The sequence below is a fragment of the Podarcis cretensis genome (genome assembly GCF_951804945.1).
Source record: "Podarcis cretensis genome assembly, chromosome: 7".
Taxonomy (NCBI): Eukaryota; Metazoa; Chordata; class Lepidosauria; order Squamata; family Lacertidae; genus Podarcis; species Podarcis cretensis.
In genome coordinates, this window is record NC_137176.1 from 87336639 (window position 1) to 87356008 (window position 19370).

The 19370-nt window shown below is 42.8% G+C and overlaps 1 protein-coding gene across 2 annotated transcripts in view; it reads right to left on the reverse strand.

Moving 5' to 3' along the window:
• Nucleotides 1–19370, reverse strand: part of TRAPPC9 (trafficking protein particle complex subunit 9) — a 279059-nt gene that overhangs the window by 207121 nt on the left and 52568 nt on the right. For both annotated transcript variants that reach the window (XM_079984184.1, XM_079984185.1), the window contains exon 17: nt 15404–15528. In XM_079984184.1, coding sequence (XP_079840310.1) covers nt 15404–15528 — 125 coding nt within the window. The remainder of the gene's footprint in view (nt 1–15403; nt 15529–19370) is intronic.

Here is a 19370-nt window from a genome sequence, read left to right on the forward strand (position 1 = left end):
ATGCTTATTAAAGATCACGCTACTGTGTCAGCTCTCTTTCAGAATTTAATAAAAATATCAGACTGAAACTCCCAAACAGTGAGTCATCTTTTGAGAACTTTATGTTAGCCAAGTAATCAGGTATATAGCAACTGCATGGCCACACTCAATTTAATCCCCAGACTATAGTTTGCCAAATTGTGGGGATTCCACTTTGCAATCCATTTAGATCATCATGAGTTACAGCAATGAAGTTAATGGATTTCTTTGTTTTTGTTTTTAAGGAGGAAAAGAAAATATATTGGCAGAGGGAAATTTGAGCCTTTCAAATCAGATGCGATGTTAAACTAGCATACCTAGATGCATAGCAGGAAACCTTACCGGCATTCTGCAATTCTGCTGTATTAACTAGGGATCTAGAGATTTTGTTTTCTGTTCCTTCCCCTCCACCCCGAAAAGGCTATGAATACATTCATGAATCTGTGGTTTGTTGCTTAAAGTACTAGAAAGCGCTTTCAGTAAAATTATTTTGTAATAAAGCAAGACAAACCAAGGAAAACATGGGGAAAATCTTCAGTTTTTACTGAGTATTCAACATATTCTCAAATACTGATCATTAGCAAGTATGCTTTGATAATTCATTCAGAATATATCACTGGGGTATTCATTAACATTCATCAACCTGCAATAACACATGTCAGTCACAGGAGGTGCTGGATCTCTCCAATGGTTTGACCTTTCCCCCTAAGGCACCCTCTTCCATTGTCTTCCGAAACAGACTGATGCCAACACAACACCCATTAACAATGATATTCACCATCTTAGGGTTTAATTCTGTACAGAAGATCCACAGGCTGAGGGGCTGTAAGGAACATCCTCCCATCAGAGTTTTTGAGTCCTTAGCTCAGATTAAGCCATGGTTAAGCTTTGAGTTAAGCTTTTTAGGGACGTGGGTGGCGCTGTGGGTTAAACCACAGAGCCTAGGACTTGCCGATCAGAAGGTCAGCAGTTTGAATCCCCACGACGGGGTGAGCTCCCGTTGCTTGGTCCCTGCTCCTGGCAACCTAGCAGTTTGAAAGCACGTCAAAGTGCAAGTAGATAAATAGGTACCGCTCTGGCGGGAAGGTAAACAGCATTTCCGTGCGCTGCTCTGGTTCGCAAGAAGTGGCTTAGTCATGCTGGCACATGGCCCGGAAGCTGTATGCCAATAAAGCGAGATGAGTCCCATAACCCCAGAGTCGGCCACGACTGGACCTAATGGTCAGGGGTCCCTTTACCTTACCTAAGCTTTGAGTAGCAGCAGTGCAGTGCCCTTTTTTACTATAATTCATCTGTTTGGAGCTGGAATGATCTGACCAAGGTCTTACGGATCTGGTGTGGCGGTTCCTGGAACTGTAAAATAAGCCCATGTCTTGAATCTGCAAATTACCTTTCCAACATCCATCTTACCAAACATGGCTAACATGGTTTGGTTCCTTCACACAATAACTTCTGAGGCATAAAAGTTCTGTTTCTGTTTTGTCTGAGTGTTTTCTTTCGTGCAGGTAGCAGCTCATCTCTATGCTCTGGAAGACGACTTCTCAGCAAAAGCTCTGCTTGCTAATCACACCACTGGCTCCTATGAGTAAGAGGGTTTTATGTCCTGCGGCCCACTAACTTGCTATCAGATGGAAATCAAGAGAAACCCTGTGCTCTTGCCTTACCATCTGTTTGAGACTGCAATAACCTGTGCCGGAAACTCAATGCAGTAATAACACGGAAGAATGGATTAAGTGGTGGTTTTCTTTATAACAACATGGGTTTACTTATTTAAAAAATCTGCATCCCAATTGTACAGGCTTTGCAACCCACTTGAGACTTGCAAACCAGAGTTTAGGAAATGCTAATCCAGGGAACAAGTGGATCAATAAATTAGGTGTGGCCGCCGAGACCATATAACACTGGTCCTGAAAGACCTACATTGGCTCCCAGTAACATTTCCGAGCACAATTCAAAGTGTTGGTGCTGACCTTGAAAGCCCTAAACGGCCTTGGTCCAGTAGACCTGAAGGAGCATCTCCACCCCCATCATCCAGCCTGGACACTGAGGTCCAGCTCCTAGGGCCTTCTGGCATTTCCCTCCCTGCGAGAAGCGAGGTTACAGGGAACCAGGCGGAGGGCCTTTTTGGTAGTGGCGCCCACCCTGTGGAACGTCCTCCCATCAGATGTCAAGGAAATAGACAACTATCTGTCTTTTAGAAGACATCTGAAGGTATCCCTGTTTAGGGAGGTTTTTAATGTTTGATATTTTATCGCTATTTTATTCTGTTGGGAGCCACCCAGAGTTTCTGGGGAAACCCAGCCAGATGGGTGGGGTATAAATATATTATCATTATTATTAGTAGTAGTAGTAGTATTACTATTATTACCTATGGTATAAATATTATGTTATAGAAAAGATGACAAGAGAAGCATCTTTCAGAGTAAACAACTTTAACAGATCAAGATACCAAGTAGGCCAAGACACCAAATGCAGACTACAGTTAACGTTAGGAATACTGAGGGGCACTGGTGGTTAGATTAGTACTGCAACTTAGAACCATAGAGTTGGAAATGACCTGAGGGACATCTAGTCCAAACCCCCTGCAATGCAGGAATCTGGCCCACAGCCATCCCTGTGTGGGCTCAAACCACCAACCTTCTGGTTAACAGCCAGACACACTGACCTATTGCGCACTACCACAATAGATTACAAAATACAGTGGTACAGTGGTGCCTCGCAAGACGAAAAGAATCCGTTCCGTGATTCTCTTCGTCTAGCGGTTTTTTCGTCTTGCGAAGCAAGCCCATTGACGGCTTAGCGGATTAACGCTATTAGCGGCTTAGCGGCTTTTAGCGGCTTTTAGCGGCTTATTGGCTTAGCGGATCAGCTGTTAAGCGGCTTAGCGGCTTAGAAAAAGGGGGGGAGGGGGAAAAAGTCGGAAAAACTCGCAAGACATTTCATCTTGCGAAGCAAGCCCATAGGGAAATTCGTTTTGCGAAGCGCCTCCAAAATGGAAAACCCTTTCGTCTAGCGGGTTTTCCGTCTTGCGAGGCGTTCGTCTTGCGGGGCACCACTGTACCTCGGGTTACAGGGGCTTCAGGTTACAGACGCTTCAGGTTACAGACTCCGCTAACCCAGAAATAGTACCTCGGGTTAAGAACTTTGCTTCAGGATGAGAACAGAAATCGCGTGGCTACAGCGGGAGGCCCCATTAGCTAATGTGGTACCTCAGGTTAAGAACAGTTTCAGGTTAAGAATGGACCTCCGGAACGAATTAAGTTCTTAACCTGAGGTACCACTGTAGGTGTTAAAGGCGACAATTACAAGCACAACCAAATGGCCAACTACAAGTAATAATAACAGGAATAATAAGGAATAAAAGAATACGAAAAGGAAGTAAAGGCTGGGGGAGAGACTTCCAAATACAGTGGTGCCCGGCAAGACGAACGCCTCGCAAGACGGAAAACCCGCTAGACGAAAGGGTTTTCCATTTTGGAGGCGCTTCGCAAAACGAATTTCCCTATGGGCTTGCTTCGCAAGACGAAAATGTCTTGCGAGTTCCTGCGGGGTTTTTTCCCTTTTTTCCCCTTTTCCTAAGCCCTAAGCTGCTTATCAACTGATCCGCTGATAAGCCGCTTATCAGCTGATCCGCTAAAAGCCGCTAAACCGCTAATAGTGCTAATCTGCTAAGCTGTCAATGGGCTTGCTTCGCAAGATGAAAAAACCGCTATACGAAGAGCCTCACGGAACGGATTAATTTCGTCTTGCGAGGCACCACTGTAACCATTGCACATACCAGCCCAGTATATATGGTAAAATATTTTCTTCGTGTCTCATTCTACCAGTTCATAATAAACACGCTCCATTTTTCAATGAATAAGTTATTAGATTGCTTACCTTCCCTCACTATAATTCTATTATTTAATTTATGAATTTTTACTACTTAGTGAAGGAGTTAGGGGTTTGTTCCCCCCCCCCAATTTTGAACTTTTTATCCATGCAGCTGTTAAGAGGCGAATGGTAATTTCTTTATCTTCTGGCAAAACCAGACCTTCTGCATAACAAAACAGAGCAGCTAAGAAATTTGCTGGCAGCATATAACCTGGAATGCTTTCCTTTCCTTTTATAATATTTATCAAAATGATCTTTATTCAGGGGCAAGACCAGAATATATGGAGCATATCAACATTTAGTGTTTCTCATTCCCAACACTTATTATTTGTGCCTATGTTTATTTATTTCAACCTTGAAGGTCTCAAATACCAACAGATAATAAGTTTATATAAAAAAAAACTTTAAGATTAATATTTATTTCCTGTGGGACATATTGCCCTATCTACTTCCATGCATCTAGCAGGATCTCATTATTCAAATACTGTTCACATCTGCTTTAATATGTGTTGACGGAAATATCATTAGCCATAATAATATCACATAGCTTACTCAATAACTTTGGTCTTTGCCCTTTAGCCATTACATTTTCAAAATCTGTTCTCTCTCGCATAATGTGCCACATTTTAAAACGAGGCATTTGGCTATGCGTCTCATTTGTAGATACTGAAAGAATTGCAGCGGGTGTTCTCCCATTCCAATACTAATTCCTTTGTAAGATTTTAAGTGTCCACCTTTAAAAAAGATCCCATATCTCAATCCAACCACTATCATGCCACAATTGCAAAATTATTTATATTAACACCATCTGATCACATTCAGATTAGCACGGGACTCAGCTACACAGCTACAGATAAAATGCTTTAAATGTGTTGTAAAGTGCAATATACAAATGTGACTCTAGATGGCAACAGTGAGCCATGCAAAATTCAATGTATTTTTCAGAACTTTTTTTTTTTGACAGCGTTTTTTGTATGTGTGTAGATTCCACCCTGCACTAATCATGTTTTGTTCACACGATCACTTACATAACCAATTACATGAACTGGACACTTGACCAAGTCCACACCTGAAAACTAACAAGGGTTCTTAGTTCACATCTGATTTCAGAACATGCAGAACAATATCCTATGAAACTGCTTCAGAGAGCCTTAATGGACCACATTTTAAAACAGCTACTCCAAAGAGTACCTGAATCCATTAGTTGGCTAGATCACCCAACAAGCATGGCTTTGGTTTGTGTTGTGCCTTATTCTGCTAAGATTTATAGTGTATTCCTTTAGGAACTTAGACTAATATGTGCATACGCTACTATATTGTTAATCCAGCCTTTCCCTAAGAAGCAATCCAATCATAAATGATCTATTAATTTGATATACTGATTTTTGATGTACTTATTTTATTTTATGGGTGTATTTTATTGTTGACACTATGCTGGTTACCGCCATTACATTCTTCTTCAAGTTGGCAATATAGTATTGAACTTTCGGGCATATACGGAACTGTGAACTTCAGCATCATCTCTCCCTCCCCCTTTTATCTGTACACACTGAAGGATTGCACTGGCACTCTGTGTCCAATATCAGCATAGTTGGAAATCAATTTTTAACACAACCGCTTTTATTATATTAAGTTAAAAACAGCTAATGCGAGTCAGCAGCACCACACTCAGGAAAGCTGCAGAAGCAAAGGGAAAGAACTATTATGAGAGCGTGTTTGATTTTTAAATGATTGTTTAAGGGCTCTTGTTCACTATCCTGAGTCATGCTAAAAAATAATAATCAGAATCTTTACTATTCCTAAGCAGTAAAATACCAGAATCATTAAGATTCTTAAGCGGGGGTACCCTTAGTGATGTATGGAAGTGAGAGCTGGACCATAAAGAAAGCTGATCGCCAGAGAATGGATGCTTTTGAATTATGGTGCTGGAGGAGACTCTTGAGAGTCCCATGGACTGCAAGAAGATCAAACCTATCCATTCTGAAGGAAATCAGCCCTGAGTGCTCACTGGAAGGACAGATCCTGAAGCTGAAGCTCCAATACTTTGGCCACCTCAGGAGAAGAGAAGACTCCCTGGAAAAGACCCTGATGTTGGGAAAGATGGAGGGCACAAGGAGAAGGGGACGACAGAGGACAAGATGGTGGGACAGTGTTCTCGAAGCTACCAGCATGAGTTTGACCAAACTGCGGGAGGCAGTGGACGACAGGAGTGCCTGGCGTGCTCTGTCCATGGGGTCACAAAGAGTCGGACATGACTAAACGACTCAACAGCAACAAAGCACCCTTACCTTTTGTGGGAGCTATAGGGGTGGTTGGTTTGGCTAAAATTGGAGAAGTGAGAATATGGAGATTAAATATTTCATTACACCTTCCCATCAAACAGGTGGGAGGAGATCATGGGGGGGGAATGTGAAGTCTCATCCTCCACTTCCATCCCAACCCCATTGATCAGAAGGACACTGCAGGGAAGAGGAGTCAGGCTGGCAGAAACTTGCTGCCAATGAGGGAATAGGTCACTCTCTTCCTCCATCAGCAAGCTGTTGCTTTTCCAAAAGGAAAAAAAGAAATCCCCTTTCTCAGTGCACAATAAGTGTGAACTCAATATCTAGATGTGTAGGAATGAGGCATGGATATGGCTTCCACCATGACCACGTTTTCACTTTGGCCCCACTTACAGCTAGTATGCAAAGGTTATCCACAAGGAAAACAATCCCTTGGGCTATGAAAGTTTCCCTCCAGCTGCCCTAGGGTAACGGACGTTGAGGCCTTGCTCCTTCCCACAGCAACACAACTCTATTTAAAAGATGATCCAAAGCAAAGTTTCCTTACAGATCTTAATAAGATGGTGTGCTCATATTAATTAATACCGCATCACACAGAGCAGTATTCAAGTGTTTTCCGATTCTCCCACGCCGCTCACTTGTTACATATGTTCAGGGTACCACTTACAGATAGGTAGCCGTGTTGGTCTGCCATAGTCAAAACAAAATAAAAAAATTCCTTCCAGTAGCACCTTAAAGACCAACTAAGTTAGTTCTTGGTATGAGCTTTCGTGTGCATGCACACTTCTTCAGATACCAAGGTACCACTGTTAAGGAACTGTAGTGCTTTCAAGAATGCCAAGTTAAAATCAACCCTAAAAAGCCTTTACTCTGATACAAGAATGAGGAGCACCTCTGGCCTTCCTGATGATGTTGATCTATAACTTCAATCCCATGGACCACGATAGCTGGAGCAGAGGGAACCTGAAGTCCAACAACATCTGGATGACCACACTGCTCTAATAGATTAGCTCACTGTACCTACCCAAGCTGCTGGTTTCTCATTTGTGTGTCCTTTTCTCGTCCTAGGCCATCTGTCAGGCTGGAGAACTGCTGACTCAATTGAAGTGCAAGCATCCTGTCACTAACATCAGTGAATGCTTGTTAAGCCTTAAGCAGTGAACCATAATAAATGCAGCATCATCACCTTTCATGTCTTTACCTTTCCCCAAACTGGCTTAGGAACTCTCTCCGTATAAGAAGGTGCTCAGAGTAGAAGCAATAAATGCCAATGACGTGATAGAAAATTGCAAGAAGGCAGTTTGGAGGGAAAGAAGGAAAGACGGGGTGATGAACAATTTGAAACTCTACATGAGATTTGGGTGAAGACCATAGCACTGAGAAGATAGCACAAGAACTAGAAATGCAGTCATTGGTAGGTAGGGGACACAACAACGACCCACAAGAAATATAAACCTGCTAGTGTCTCAAGAATTTGTAGTCTGTCCCAGCACTGAAATATTACTGCAATGTTGCATTAGGCTACCACTGATGAAAGCATCATATTTCAAATGATACAGAGATAACTGGATAGCCCGACACTATCATTAAAATCTCCCCAATGACTTTTTGCAAGGGAAGAAGAGACATTAACCCTCATGCCCTGGCTAAATTCCAAATGGGTAATTATATTCATTCTGCTCTGCAATTTCAAATGTCTAGGGGTCATCAAAACAAGAGCTTTACAAGACCCTAGATCCCTACATCAGAGCAGAAGGAATTATGTGGTCACAAAGATACGCATCAATAGAAGAGCTTTAAATATCAACGAAGCAATTTGATATGCATTTAAAAAAAACCACGAAACCCAAGATGGGAAATGTAGATTTTAAGGAGCTGAACATGATTAGCAATTCTGGTAGCAAATGCTGACTGCCTGTCAGTCCCCAAAGGAACATAGATTCTTCCTGCCACATGTGATCAGGAGCATAATGTTCAATGATGACAACCCCGAGGCAGTCTGAATAAAGTCTAGATTGCCCTTTTCCGTACTTCCTTCCTGTTTTGAGAAAAGCAGAATTCTCACAAACAGATGATAGGGGAAATCTATGTCTGTTCTATGCCATTTCATGCTGCAGAGAAAGGCTCACATGAATGAACACTACACAATATCGAAACATTGCCTGCACATAGAAACTAACATGCAACAGAGGCTTAGGCTAGAACCCTTTACCTGGGCATCTATTTTTTGTGTCAGATCACTTCCTGTTGAGATTTAGGCTTTCAGCACCTTTTCCCCTCTGCAGAGGCAGAGGACTTATTAGGATGGTCCACCCTGGTGGATCCAGTGGGCTTCCAGGTGGCTCTGGGAGATTTTCTGGCTGATATGACTTGAGCTCCTGAGCATCCGAATGGCTTGGGCCGTTGACATGATCACCCCTGATCGCTCCCTCTGAAGGAGAAGGTGCGTAGTTTGGAGGTACTTCTGGGTACTTCACTGTAGCTTGAGGCTCAGGTGGTTTCAATGGCATGGAGTGTCTTCCATCAGCTTCAACTGGTGGCCCAGCCATCTGGACAGGGATAGCCTGACCACTGTTGTCTATACTCTGGTAACCTGTAGGTTAGATTACTACCCCTCTGGCTGATTAACATCTTCTAAATGTTTTTGTGGAAGGGGTGGGGGAGGGGTTATGGGTTAATAATAATAATTTTATTATTTATACCCCACCCACCTGGCTGGGTTTCCCCAGCCACTCTGAGCAGCTTACAGCAGATAAAACATTGTGAAAATTAGACATTAAAAATTTCCTGTACAGGGTTGCCTTCAGATGTCTCCTAAAATCCAGATAGTTGTTTATTTCTTTGGCATCTGGTGGGAGGGTGTTCCACAGGGCGGGCACCACTACTGAGAAGGCCCTCTGCCTGGTTCCCTGTAACCTTGCTTCTTGCAGTGAGGGAACCACCAGAAGGCCCTTGGAGCTGGACCTCAGTGTACGGGCAGAATGATGGGGGTGGAGATGCACCTTCAGGTATACTGGGCCGAGGCTGTTTAGGGCTTTAAAGGTCCACACCAACTCTTTGAATTGTGCTTGGAAACATACTGGGAGCCAATGTGGTCTCGGCGGCCGCCCCCAGTCACCAGTCTAGCTGCCGCATTCTGGATTAGTTGTAGTTTCCGAGTCACCTTCAAAGGTAGCCCCACGTAGAGAGCATTGCAGTAGTCCAAGTGGGAAATAACTAGAGCATGCACCACTCTGGCAAGACAGTCTGCGGGCAGGTAGGGTCTCAGCCTGCGTACCAGATGAAGCTGGTAAACAGCTGCCCTGGACACAACTTTGATCTGCGCCTCCATGGAAAGCTATGCGTCCAAAATTACTCCCAGGCTGCACACCTGGTCCTTCAGGGGCACAGTTACTCCATTCAGGACCAGGGAGTCCCCCACACTTTCCCACCCCCTGTCCCCCCCCAAAACAGTACTTCTGTCTTGTCAGGATTCAACCTCAGTCTGTTAGCCGCTATCCATCCTCTAACCGCCTCCAGACATGTTATGGATTGTTTGTTTGTGCTTTTTTGTACTTGTTTTTATCATGTACCTTGTGTTTTTATATTGTGAACTGCCCTGAGGTCGACGGATGAATATACAAATTTAATTAATAATAGTAATATGCTTACTTGTTCTGAAGCTGTTAATTAACTGTTCTGGTTCAGAACAAGAAAACTAGCAAATAGAAGAGTTTCTAGCCTGCGTACTTGCATGTATAAGAGAAGGGCTTGAAAGCATGCTCACAGCACAACTCTGCCCTTCTGGTTACAGTTAATTGGGTGTAGATATAACAGTAACTCTAACATGTCCATCAGAAAATATTGACCCAGAAATCAGTCCTTAATTCTTTTAAATCACTGTCAACTGTTTGAAGCTCTTGTGACCAATTTATGTTCCATCATCCATCAAAGCTGGATGTGCAAAAACTCTTGAAATACTTTCCCCTCAAATGAAACTAACTTTCAGTGTCATAAATCTCATGAGTTCTGCTGTCCATTTTGAGTTTCATCTTAATTCAACCAACTTAAACAACTTTGTGAGACAAATTGAAGATGTTGGTTACAATATATAGTTTCAGATATTCCACAATTCAAGAAGCAAAGGGCTTTTCAATATTGTCAGTAAGACAAATTAAAACAGTTTTGTCTCTCAAAACTGTTTCCAGGGTCCACTGCGTTACTTGAGAGGCACCAAGCTTTAGTGCATACTCAGTGGGATTTTTAATGTTTTTCATTTAATGTAAGACCCTGTCAGATGCCACCATGCAGTCAGGTTTGAACACTGAAATTACACACAATCAATCCTTGGGGTCTTCCTATTGAAGGCATCATCACTTTATTATTGCTGCAACTTTCTAATACACATTTGTTTATCATCATTTATATGTGTCACACAGGTCCAAACCAAATATTCAAATGTACCTCAATATTTTATTTATGGTCTCGGCAGCTATTACTCATAATGAAGAGACACATTCTGAAGATATTTTCATTCTCAAAGAAAAAAAAAAATCTTCTCCTCCTCCAACTTAAACTTTCATGAGAGGAACATGTTATGTGTAGTTCCAATATACATTTTGAAAATAATTCACTGTATAGCAAAGCAAAGTTTATATTTTTATTGAAGCCCTGGTCAGAAAATGGTTTGGGAAGAGGGCCACACTAACAAAGGAGTACAACCTACCTTCCCAAATGCAGTGGTGTCTCACAAGAGTCTCTTTGTCCAGCGGTTTTTTTGTCTTGCGAAGCATCCCTATTAGCGGCTTAGCGGATTAGCGCTATTAGCGGCTTAGCGGCTATTAGCGGCTTAGCGGCTATTAGCGGCTTAGCGGCTATTAGCGGCTTAGAAAAAGGGGGGGAAAGGGGAAAAACTCGCAAGACTCGCAAGACGCTTTCGTCTTGCGAAGCAAGCCCATAGGGAAATTCGTCTTGCGAAGCGCCTCGAAAAACAGAAAACCCTTTCGTCTAGCGGGTTTTTCGTCTTGCGAGGCATTCGTCTTGCGGGGCACCACTGTGTCTTACTTCAAGCTCCCATCACCACAACTGCTTATCCATCTCACTCCAAATGATGGATCTGAGGTACTACCAGCTGTTGATGGCTAGTTTAAAAGGTAAAGGTAAAGGTACCCCTGCCCGTACGGGCCAGTCTTGACAGACTCTGGGGTTGTGCGCCCATCTCACTTAAGAGGCCAGGGGCCAGCGCTGTCCGGAGACACTTCCGGGTCACGTGGCCAGCGTGACATTGCTGCTCTGGCGAGCCAGAGCCGCACACGGAAATGCCGTTTACCTTCCCGCTGGTAAGCGGTCCCTATTTATCTACTTGCACCCGGAGGTGCTTTCGAACTGCTAGGTTGGCAGGCGCTGGGACCGAGCAGCGGGAGCGCACCCCGCCGCAGGGATTCGAACTGCCGACCTTTCGATCGGCAAGTCCTAGGCGCTGAGGCTTTAACCCACAGCGCCACCTGCGTCCCTGGATGGCTAGTTGGCTAGTTTACAGGATCATAATTAACATTATTGTGAGATGATCTGCATGACTATGTGTGCTCTGTAGATTATCGTTAAAATTCCTATGGAATGCCGATTCCCAATAGTAAGCAAATAATATCGAAGTGCTAAAAGCAAAAAAGGAAGCTGGGATGTTTGCATCACTAATATCCTAGCACAAAAAATTGAAATCCAGAACAGATGCACAATTTATTTTGAAACACTGAGCTGTCTAATCACAGCAGGACTAAAATGTTCAGCTAATTATTGAAACAGGTAAGAATTCTCTAGATATACATTTATTTAATTAATTTTACTTTCTCTAATGAATTAGCATAATTACCAGATGCTCTGCTTGTATTTACTTATTGAGCAAGTATGTATTTTCAAACAGGGGCAGGAAAAGTAACAAAATATTTTTCCTTGTAGTTGTTTTGATACTACTGCTTACCCTCAACAACATGTGCAAACAGTGAAAGGTCACTATTTTCTCAGTTTATCTCATGTATCGGAAGAAACAGGAACTTAGCTGCAGAAGTCTCCAAGGCATAGCAACGCTTTCCAAATTATGTACTGGATAATTTACAATCTGACAGTGAAATCCTCTGCAGGTCTGCACCAGTGGAGGTTTGTCAGGGGTACGCTCCAATAATGGGCAGCCTCATCCCTGCACACAAGACTATTCCCTCCCAGGGAAACACAGTTATATACTGAATTCTTAGTAACTTAGTAACTTAGCAACTCCACTTCCATATTTTTGTAGCCATTTTTACCAGGTTTACTGTATTTTCAAAGCTCTGTGATACAATTCATCTGCCCTTACACTGCAGAAGGCAAAAAGAATTCAGTAATCCTAGAAGAATGCAAATAGAGCCATTATACAGCTGAACAGCAAGCTCAGCCTTACAGCTATTTAACATTTCAAACTTCAAAATGCAGCTGCATACTGAAAACTGCATATACATTTGCAAAATGCACGAACGTTTATGTGCACAGAAGTCTGCCGAGAATTTCACTCTCCACTTTTGATTCTGCAGAAGTAGTAGCTGTAACAGAACACTTTGCACACTGAAGTTCTTTTCTCTCTGTGTTGAATCGCTGGATGTCAGAAGTGAACTCAGAGAGTCTGGCCACATCTGTCCCACAAGCTCCCCAAGCCTAATATATAGGACTGGGGCCTGAAGAGATTGTGGAATACATAGAAACATGCACGTATTGATAACCTTGGACAAAAACTGAAGAAGCAACTCAGTACATTCACACCTCACTCAACTCTTTCACAGATTAAATACCAACCAAACAACCTGGTGAATGAAATAACAAATGTTTTCAGGGAACAATGTGTAGCAAAGTGCCCATCCTTCTACCAGTTTATTTAGCAGTTCATAACTGCCCCGAGTGGCACATGATAGATCCACCCATTAGAACTGAGCCATCACAGTGTGGAACTCATGGCTTGCTCTCTGTCTCTCATTTGGACCAATATACCCATGGGACGCGGGTGGCACTGTGAGTTAACCACAGAGCCTAGGACTTGCCGATCAGAAGGTCGGCGGTTCGAATCCCCGCAACGGGGTGAGCTCCTGTTGCTCGGTTCCTGCTCCTGCCAACCTAGCAGTTCGAAAGCACATCAAAGTAGATAAATAGGTACCGCTCCAGCGGGAAGGTAAACGGCATTTCCATGCGCTGCTCCGATTCGCCAGAAGCGGCTTAGTCATGCTGGCCACATGGCCCAGAAGCTGTACGCCGGCTCCCTCGGCCAATAAAGCAAGATGAGTGCCGCAACCCCAGAGTCGGTCACGACTGGATCTTACCTTTACCTTACCCAGTGCCCCCGCCTTTAAGGGCAAAGGAGAATGCTGTTGCATGCACCAAGGGAATACAATGAGTTTCTATGGTGCAGCACAGTGGTGATTTCTCAGCCCAGCTCACTTTCTCTGCTCTGAAATAACTGCCACCTACTCACAGTAGTGGAGGGGGGGTAACATGTAGAAATTATGCACTAAACAGTGTTAATAATTCTGACAACTTACACTGATTGCCACCAACAAAGCAACCTGCTATTACTTGCAACAGTTTAAATGCATTTGTGTGTCATACTGGTTGCAAAACCAGTCTTAATTGGTTGATGGATTGTTGCTTTAATCACCAGTCTGACTGTATGACTGTATGAGTTGTATGAGTGCACATTAATACAGTATGTGATAAATGTCTATGGATGTATAGCATGTATTTAAGCTGGCAGGGTGATGGTAACCATAGTGCATAGTCCAAAAATAGAATTATCATCTGTAAAAGCATTCATGCTGTGGCAGTTGACAGAATGGATATAAATATACCTATTAGCAGCTTCAACTGAATCTCTAAACAGCACTGTAGTGATAGCAGGACTCTAAAAATAGCTTGACAATGCTGCATTTGAACACTTGGCCTCAAAAGCACTCTGATGCATACACTGGGTGAATTTCAATTTTTCCCTTCATGTAGTTCAAAATGAACATCTGTGGCACATGAGAGACAGGCAATGTGACATTCTCTGACCTCTCTTCTCTGTGTCTACCCTACAAATAGCTATACAACAATGTAAGATTATTTTTTTCAGCTAGAGAAAATGTTGCACTGGCTAGAATTTTAAATAAGAGTAAAAAAAAAAAAACAGGCTCCTAAAATAAATTACAAGAGCAAACCATTTCTACATGCATCTTTTGGTGCAAATTGGATCGCACATCTGCTTCAGGAGTCACCAGCTGTTATATACATCTCACGGCCCACATCTACAGTTGGATCATGGCCTGAAGATGACCACAGTTAGCTGGATGAAAAACAAATCTTTGTATTTCTCCCAAATAAGCAAAGCACATTTCTTAATTCTCCCCCCCCCCAATGCCTGTTCTATGTCCACATTTATATCTAACAGAAACTGAATGTGCAGCCGCAAATTTCACATACTGGAAGTGGGAAGAACCATACTTCCCCCACACACACTTCAAAAGCGCATGTTACAAAAGGGGTTATTTCATTGACTGGCCTGCAAATGCCTTATTTTGAATGGAGCAGAGAACCACAATATACGCATCTGATAAAGTGGACTGTAGTCCATGAAAGCAGTCACTTTCTGGCTTTTAATGTGCCACAAGACTTTTCTCCAATACTAGCAAGTTATAGCTATGAATCTTAAAGATCACAGTCGCCTGCTAGGCTGATAGCAGCCACAACATACAAGATGCACTTGGTATCAGATTTCCTATACACATTTTGGTTAAATTACTTCAAATTAGTGTGTTGGGAATATAATTCCAGAGAAATCAATTGTGCTTATTTCTCCTTTACAGGATGGAAAAAACAAAGTGAGCTTTGTTTTAGCACCTTCACACAATGGGTCTGGTTTTACTATTTTAGGCAGAAGAACACAAAAGCAAGTTATGACTTGTACTTTATTGAACTGGTTAATTAGCACACTTAAGTTGGAAAAGAAAGAAGTAAAATTAGATGTTTTACTGGATCAGTTAGTATTGCAAACCTTTAGAGCTTCTACTGTCAAAGTAGCAAAACAACAACAATCCCAATATTACTGCAATATTTTACAAAACCATTTATTTGTCTGATATACTAGTTTGCTTTTGCCCAACAAAATTGTCACCGTACACAATGCCTTACCTACCTCTTCCAGCACCAAACATTCAACGCAGCCAGGCAAATCAATTTTTGTGATAGCGTTCGCTTACCTTTACATGACTGAAGTCACCAACTTTGCTGGTTTCTGGTGGATTTATAGGTTTGTTCTCGACTCGTGGTTTTATCACTTGTCGAAAAGGACTGGAAAGTGGAAGACCACTCACGCTAATTCCATCTAAAAAGGGGGGGGGAGAGAACATTATTATTCCTACTTTCAAACTTAGAGGCACTTAAAAAGTCATCAGTAGGTGACCAGATCTTTGACAAGCACCTGTGTCTAACCGGTACTAGGCAATAAACCCAAATCACTCCAGATTCAAAATAGTTTCTTCGATGCACAGAAAATACAAGGTAATATGATGACTGTGGGAATTGACAGTTCTAACTAGCGCTGGGCAAACTCCGTCGTGCTCTTCCTGGTCAGACCCAGAAGCAAATTGATTTGGCTTTTTGTTTTAAATCAATTCCTAAGTCAATCTATGAGGCTTGGGAAATAAAGAACTCCTCCTCCTCCTTGGAAGTTCCCCCGCTTCCTTTACTTACCTGCAAGCAGGGATGGCATTTGAGAACAGAGGAGAGATATTATATACCTATACACATGGCTATTACTAGAATCATAGAATAGAATCATAGAATCATAGAGTTGGAAGAGACCACAAGGGCCATCGAGTCCAACCCCCTGCCAAGCAGGAAACACCATCAGAGCACTCCTGACATATGGTTGTCAAGCCTCTGCTTAAAGACCTCCAAAGAAGGAGACTCCACCACACTCCTTGGCAGCAAATTCCACTGTCAAACAGCTCTTACTGTCAGGAAGTTCTTCCTAATGTTTAGGTGGAATCTTCTTTCTTGTAGTTTGGAACCATTGCTCCGTGTCCGCTTCTCTGGAGCAGCAGAAAACAACCTTTCTCCCTTCTCTATGTGACATTCTTTTATATATTTGAACATAGCTATCATATCACCCCTTAACCTCTTCTTATCCAGGCTAAACATGCCCAGCTCCCTTAGCCGTTCCTCATAAGGCATCGTTTCCAGGCCTTTGACCATTTTGGTTGCCCTCCTCTGGACACGTTCCAGTTTGTCAGTGTCCTTCTTGAACTGTGGTGCCCAGAACTGGACACAGTACTCCAGGTGAGGTCTGACCAGAGCAGAATACAGTGGCACTATTACTTCCCTTGATCTAGATGCTATACTCCTATTGATGCAGCCCAGAATTGCATTGGCTTTTTTAGCTGCCGCGTCACACTGTTGGCTCATGTCAAGTTTGTGGTCAACCAAGACTCCTAGATCCTTTTCACATGTACTGCTCTCAAGCCAGGTGTCACCCATCTTGTATTTGTGCCTCTCATTTTTTTTTGCCCAAGTGCAATACTTTACATTTCTCCCTGTTAAAATTCATCTTGTTTGTTTTGGCCCAGTTTGTTTTGGCCCAGGTCGTTTTGAAGTGTGATCCTGTCCTCTGGGGTGTTAGCCACCCCTCCCAGTTTGGTGTCATCTGCAAATTTGATCAGGATGCCCTTGAGTCCATCATCCAAGTCGTTGATAAAGATGTTGAATAAGACCGGGCCCAAGACAGAACCCTGTGGCACCCCACTAGTCACTCTTCTCCAGGATGAAGAGGAACCATTGATGAGCACCCTTTGGGTTCGGTCAGTCAGCCAGTTACAAATCCACTGAGTGGTAGCATAGTCAAGACCGCATTTTACCAGCTTCTTTACAAGAATATCATGGGGCACCTTGTCAAATGCCTTGCTGAAATCAAGGTAGGCTACATCCACTGTGTTCCCTTCATCTACCAGGCTTGTAATTCTGTCAAAAAATGAGATCAGGTTAGTCTGACATGACTTATTTTTCAGAAATCCATGCTGACTATTGGTGATCACAGCATTCCTTTCTAGGTGCTCACAAACTGTTTGCTTAATGATCTGCTCCAGAATCTTCCCTGGTATTGATGTCAGACTGACTGGGCGGTAATTATTTGGGTCCTCTCTTTTCCCCTTTTTGAAAATAGGGACAACATTTGCCCTCCTCCAGTCTGCCGGGACTTCGCCTGTTCTCCAGGAATTCTCAAAGATGACTGCCAGTGGTTCTGAGATCACATCTGCCAGTTCTTTTAATACTCTTGGATGCAGTTCATCTGGCCCTGGAGACTTGAATACATCTAGACTAGCCAAGTATTCTTGTACTATCACCTTAGTTATTCTGGGCTGTGTTTCCTCTGCTGAATCATTTGCTCCAAATTCTTCAGGTCGGGCATTGTTTTCTTTATCGGAGAAGACTGAGGCAAAGAAGGCATTGAGGAGTTCAGCCCTTTCTGTGTCCCCTGCTTGCATTTCACCATCTTCTCCTCTGAGTGACCCCACTGTTTCTTTGTTCTTCCTTTTGCTATGAACATACCCATAAAAGCCTTTTTTGTTGCTTTTAACCTCTCTAGCAAGCCTGAGTTCATTCTGTGCTTTAGCTTTTCTGACTTTGTGTCTACACGTGCTGGCTATTTGTTTGAATTCCTCTTTGGTGGTTTCCCCCCTTTTCCATTTTTTGTACACATCCTTTTTTAATCTTAACTCAGTTAAAAGTTCTTTAGATAGCCACCCTGGCTTCTTTAGGCACCTTCCATGTTTCCGTCTCATTGGTATTGCCTGAAGTTGTGCTTTTACTATCTCCCTCTTAACAAACTCCCAGCCATCATGAACTCCCTTTCCTTTTAGTATTACTGTCCATGGGATCTCACCCAGCACTTCCCTAAGTTTTATGAAGTCGGCTTTCTTAAAGTCAAGAAACTGAGTCCTAGTATGCTTGGCTGCTCCTTTCCGCTGTATAGTAAACTTCAGAAGAGCATGATCACTCGCGCCTAATGATCCTTAGAAGTAAGGCTAGCCCTATGCCTCTTTCATTATACAGCTACCACAAGCAAAGCAAGTGCAAGTCTTTGTGGCACCCTTATTAATGCCACTATGCCCATCCTGCATCCTCTGACAATCTGATGTCAACCAAGGCAACGTGCCTTCATCCAAACTGCTTATTAACACAATACTTCCAGCAAACATTCACTGGAACAAAGCCTTCCAAAATCTCTTTAATAATACTTGCTTAAGATTAAATAATGGATAACGTGAATATTATGTATTCAATACTGCAAGAGTTAATTAAAATTTAGAGTCAGTAGACCTTTATCATTAGGTCTTAATAAATTTCAAAGTTATTTTTGTCAGATTTGTGGGCACCGACAAAACTCATTACTGTAACTTCTAAATAAGTTATGTACACAGCACATCTATTGCATTATTTAAAATGTTACTTTTATGAGATTCTGTGCAATACAACTTTTCAATTACACACAGGGGAATGTTGAAAAACGAGGTTTCTGCTTTGCCCCTATGCTTCCTTATCTTACTGAGATGCACAAGCATGCTGTTGCATGGGGGGAATGGAGGGGACATCAGGATGGGAGCTGAACACAGCCCTCCAGACCTCTCTGTCTGACTCCTGGACTTCTCATTAGGCCACACTCATCAGCTACCCTATGCCACACCATCCCTGAATTCAGTTACATGCACACATCATCACTGCATCCTTCAATGGTGAGAATGCCTCTTGCTTGCCTAGATGGAGTATGGAAAGAGGGGTGTGGTGTGCATGTGTACGAGCCTCTGACTTCACATGACTGCAATGTAGTCTACTGTACTGTGCAACAGCAAGAGTTACATCTGTTGCTCCCAACTTTTCTGCCTGTTTCGACCACTGTTGTGCCCACCCCTCACAAAGTTGTCAGAAGGGGAATACAGCCCGTGGGCTGAATAAAACCACGTTCCTACCCCTGCTGTTGAGTAAGAATAGCTTCTCAACTTACCATCAGTGTGGTTTTAAAGATTTCTGGGAAATACCTGATGGATCGCCATATGGATGGTCTCTTTCCCAATTCCAACAAGGGGTTGAACCAAGAGGTGGGGAAAGACACACTTGTACACACAAGTTCTGGGCTTGCAATAGAATGGATTGAACCCATAATGTTTAAAA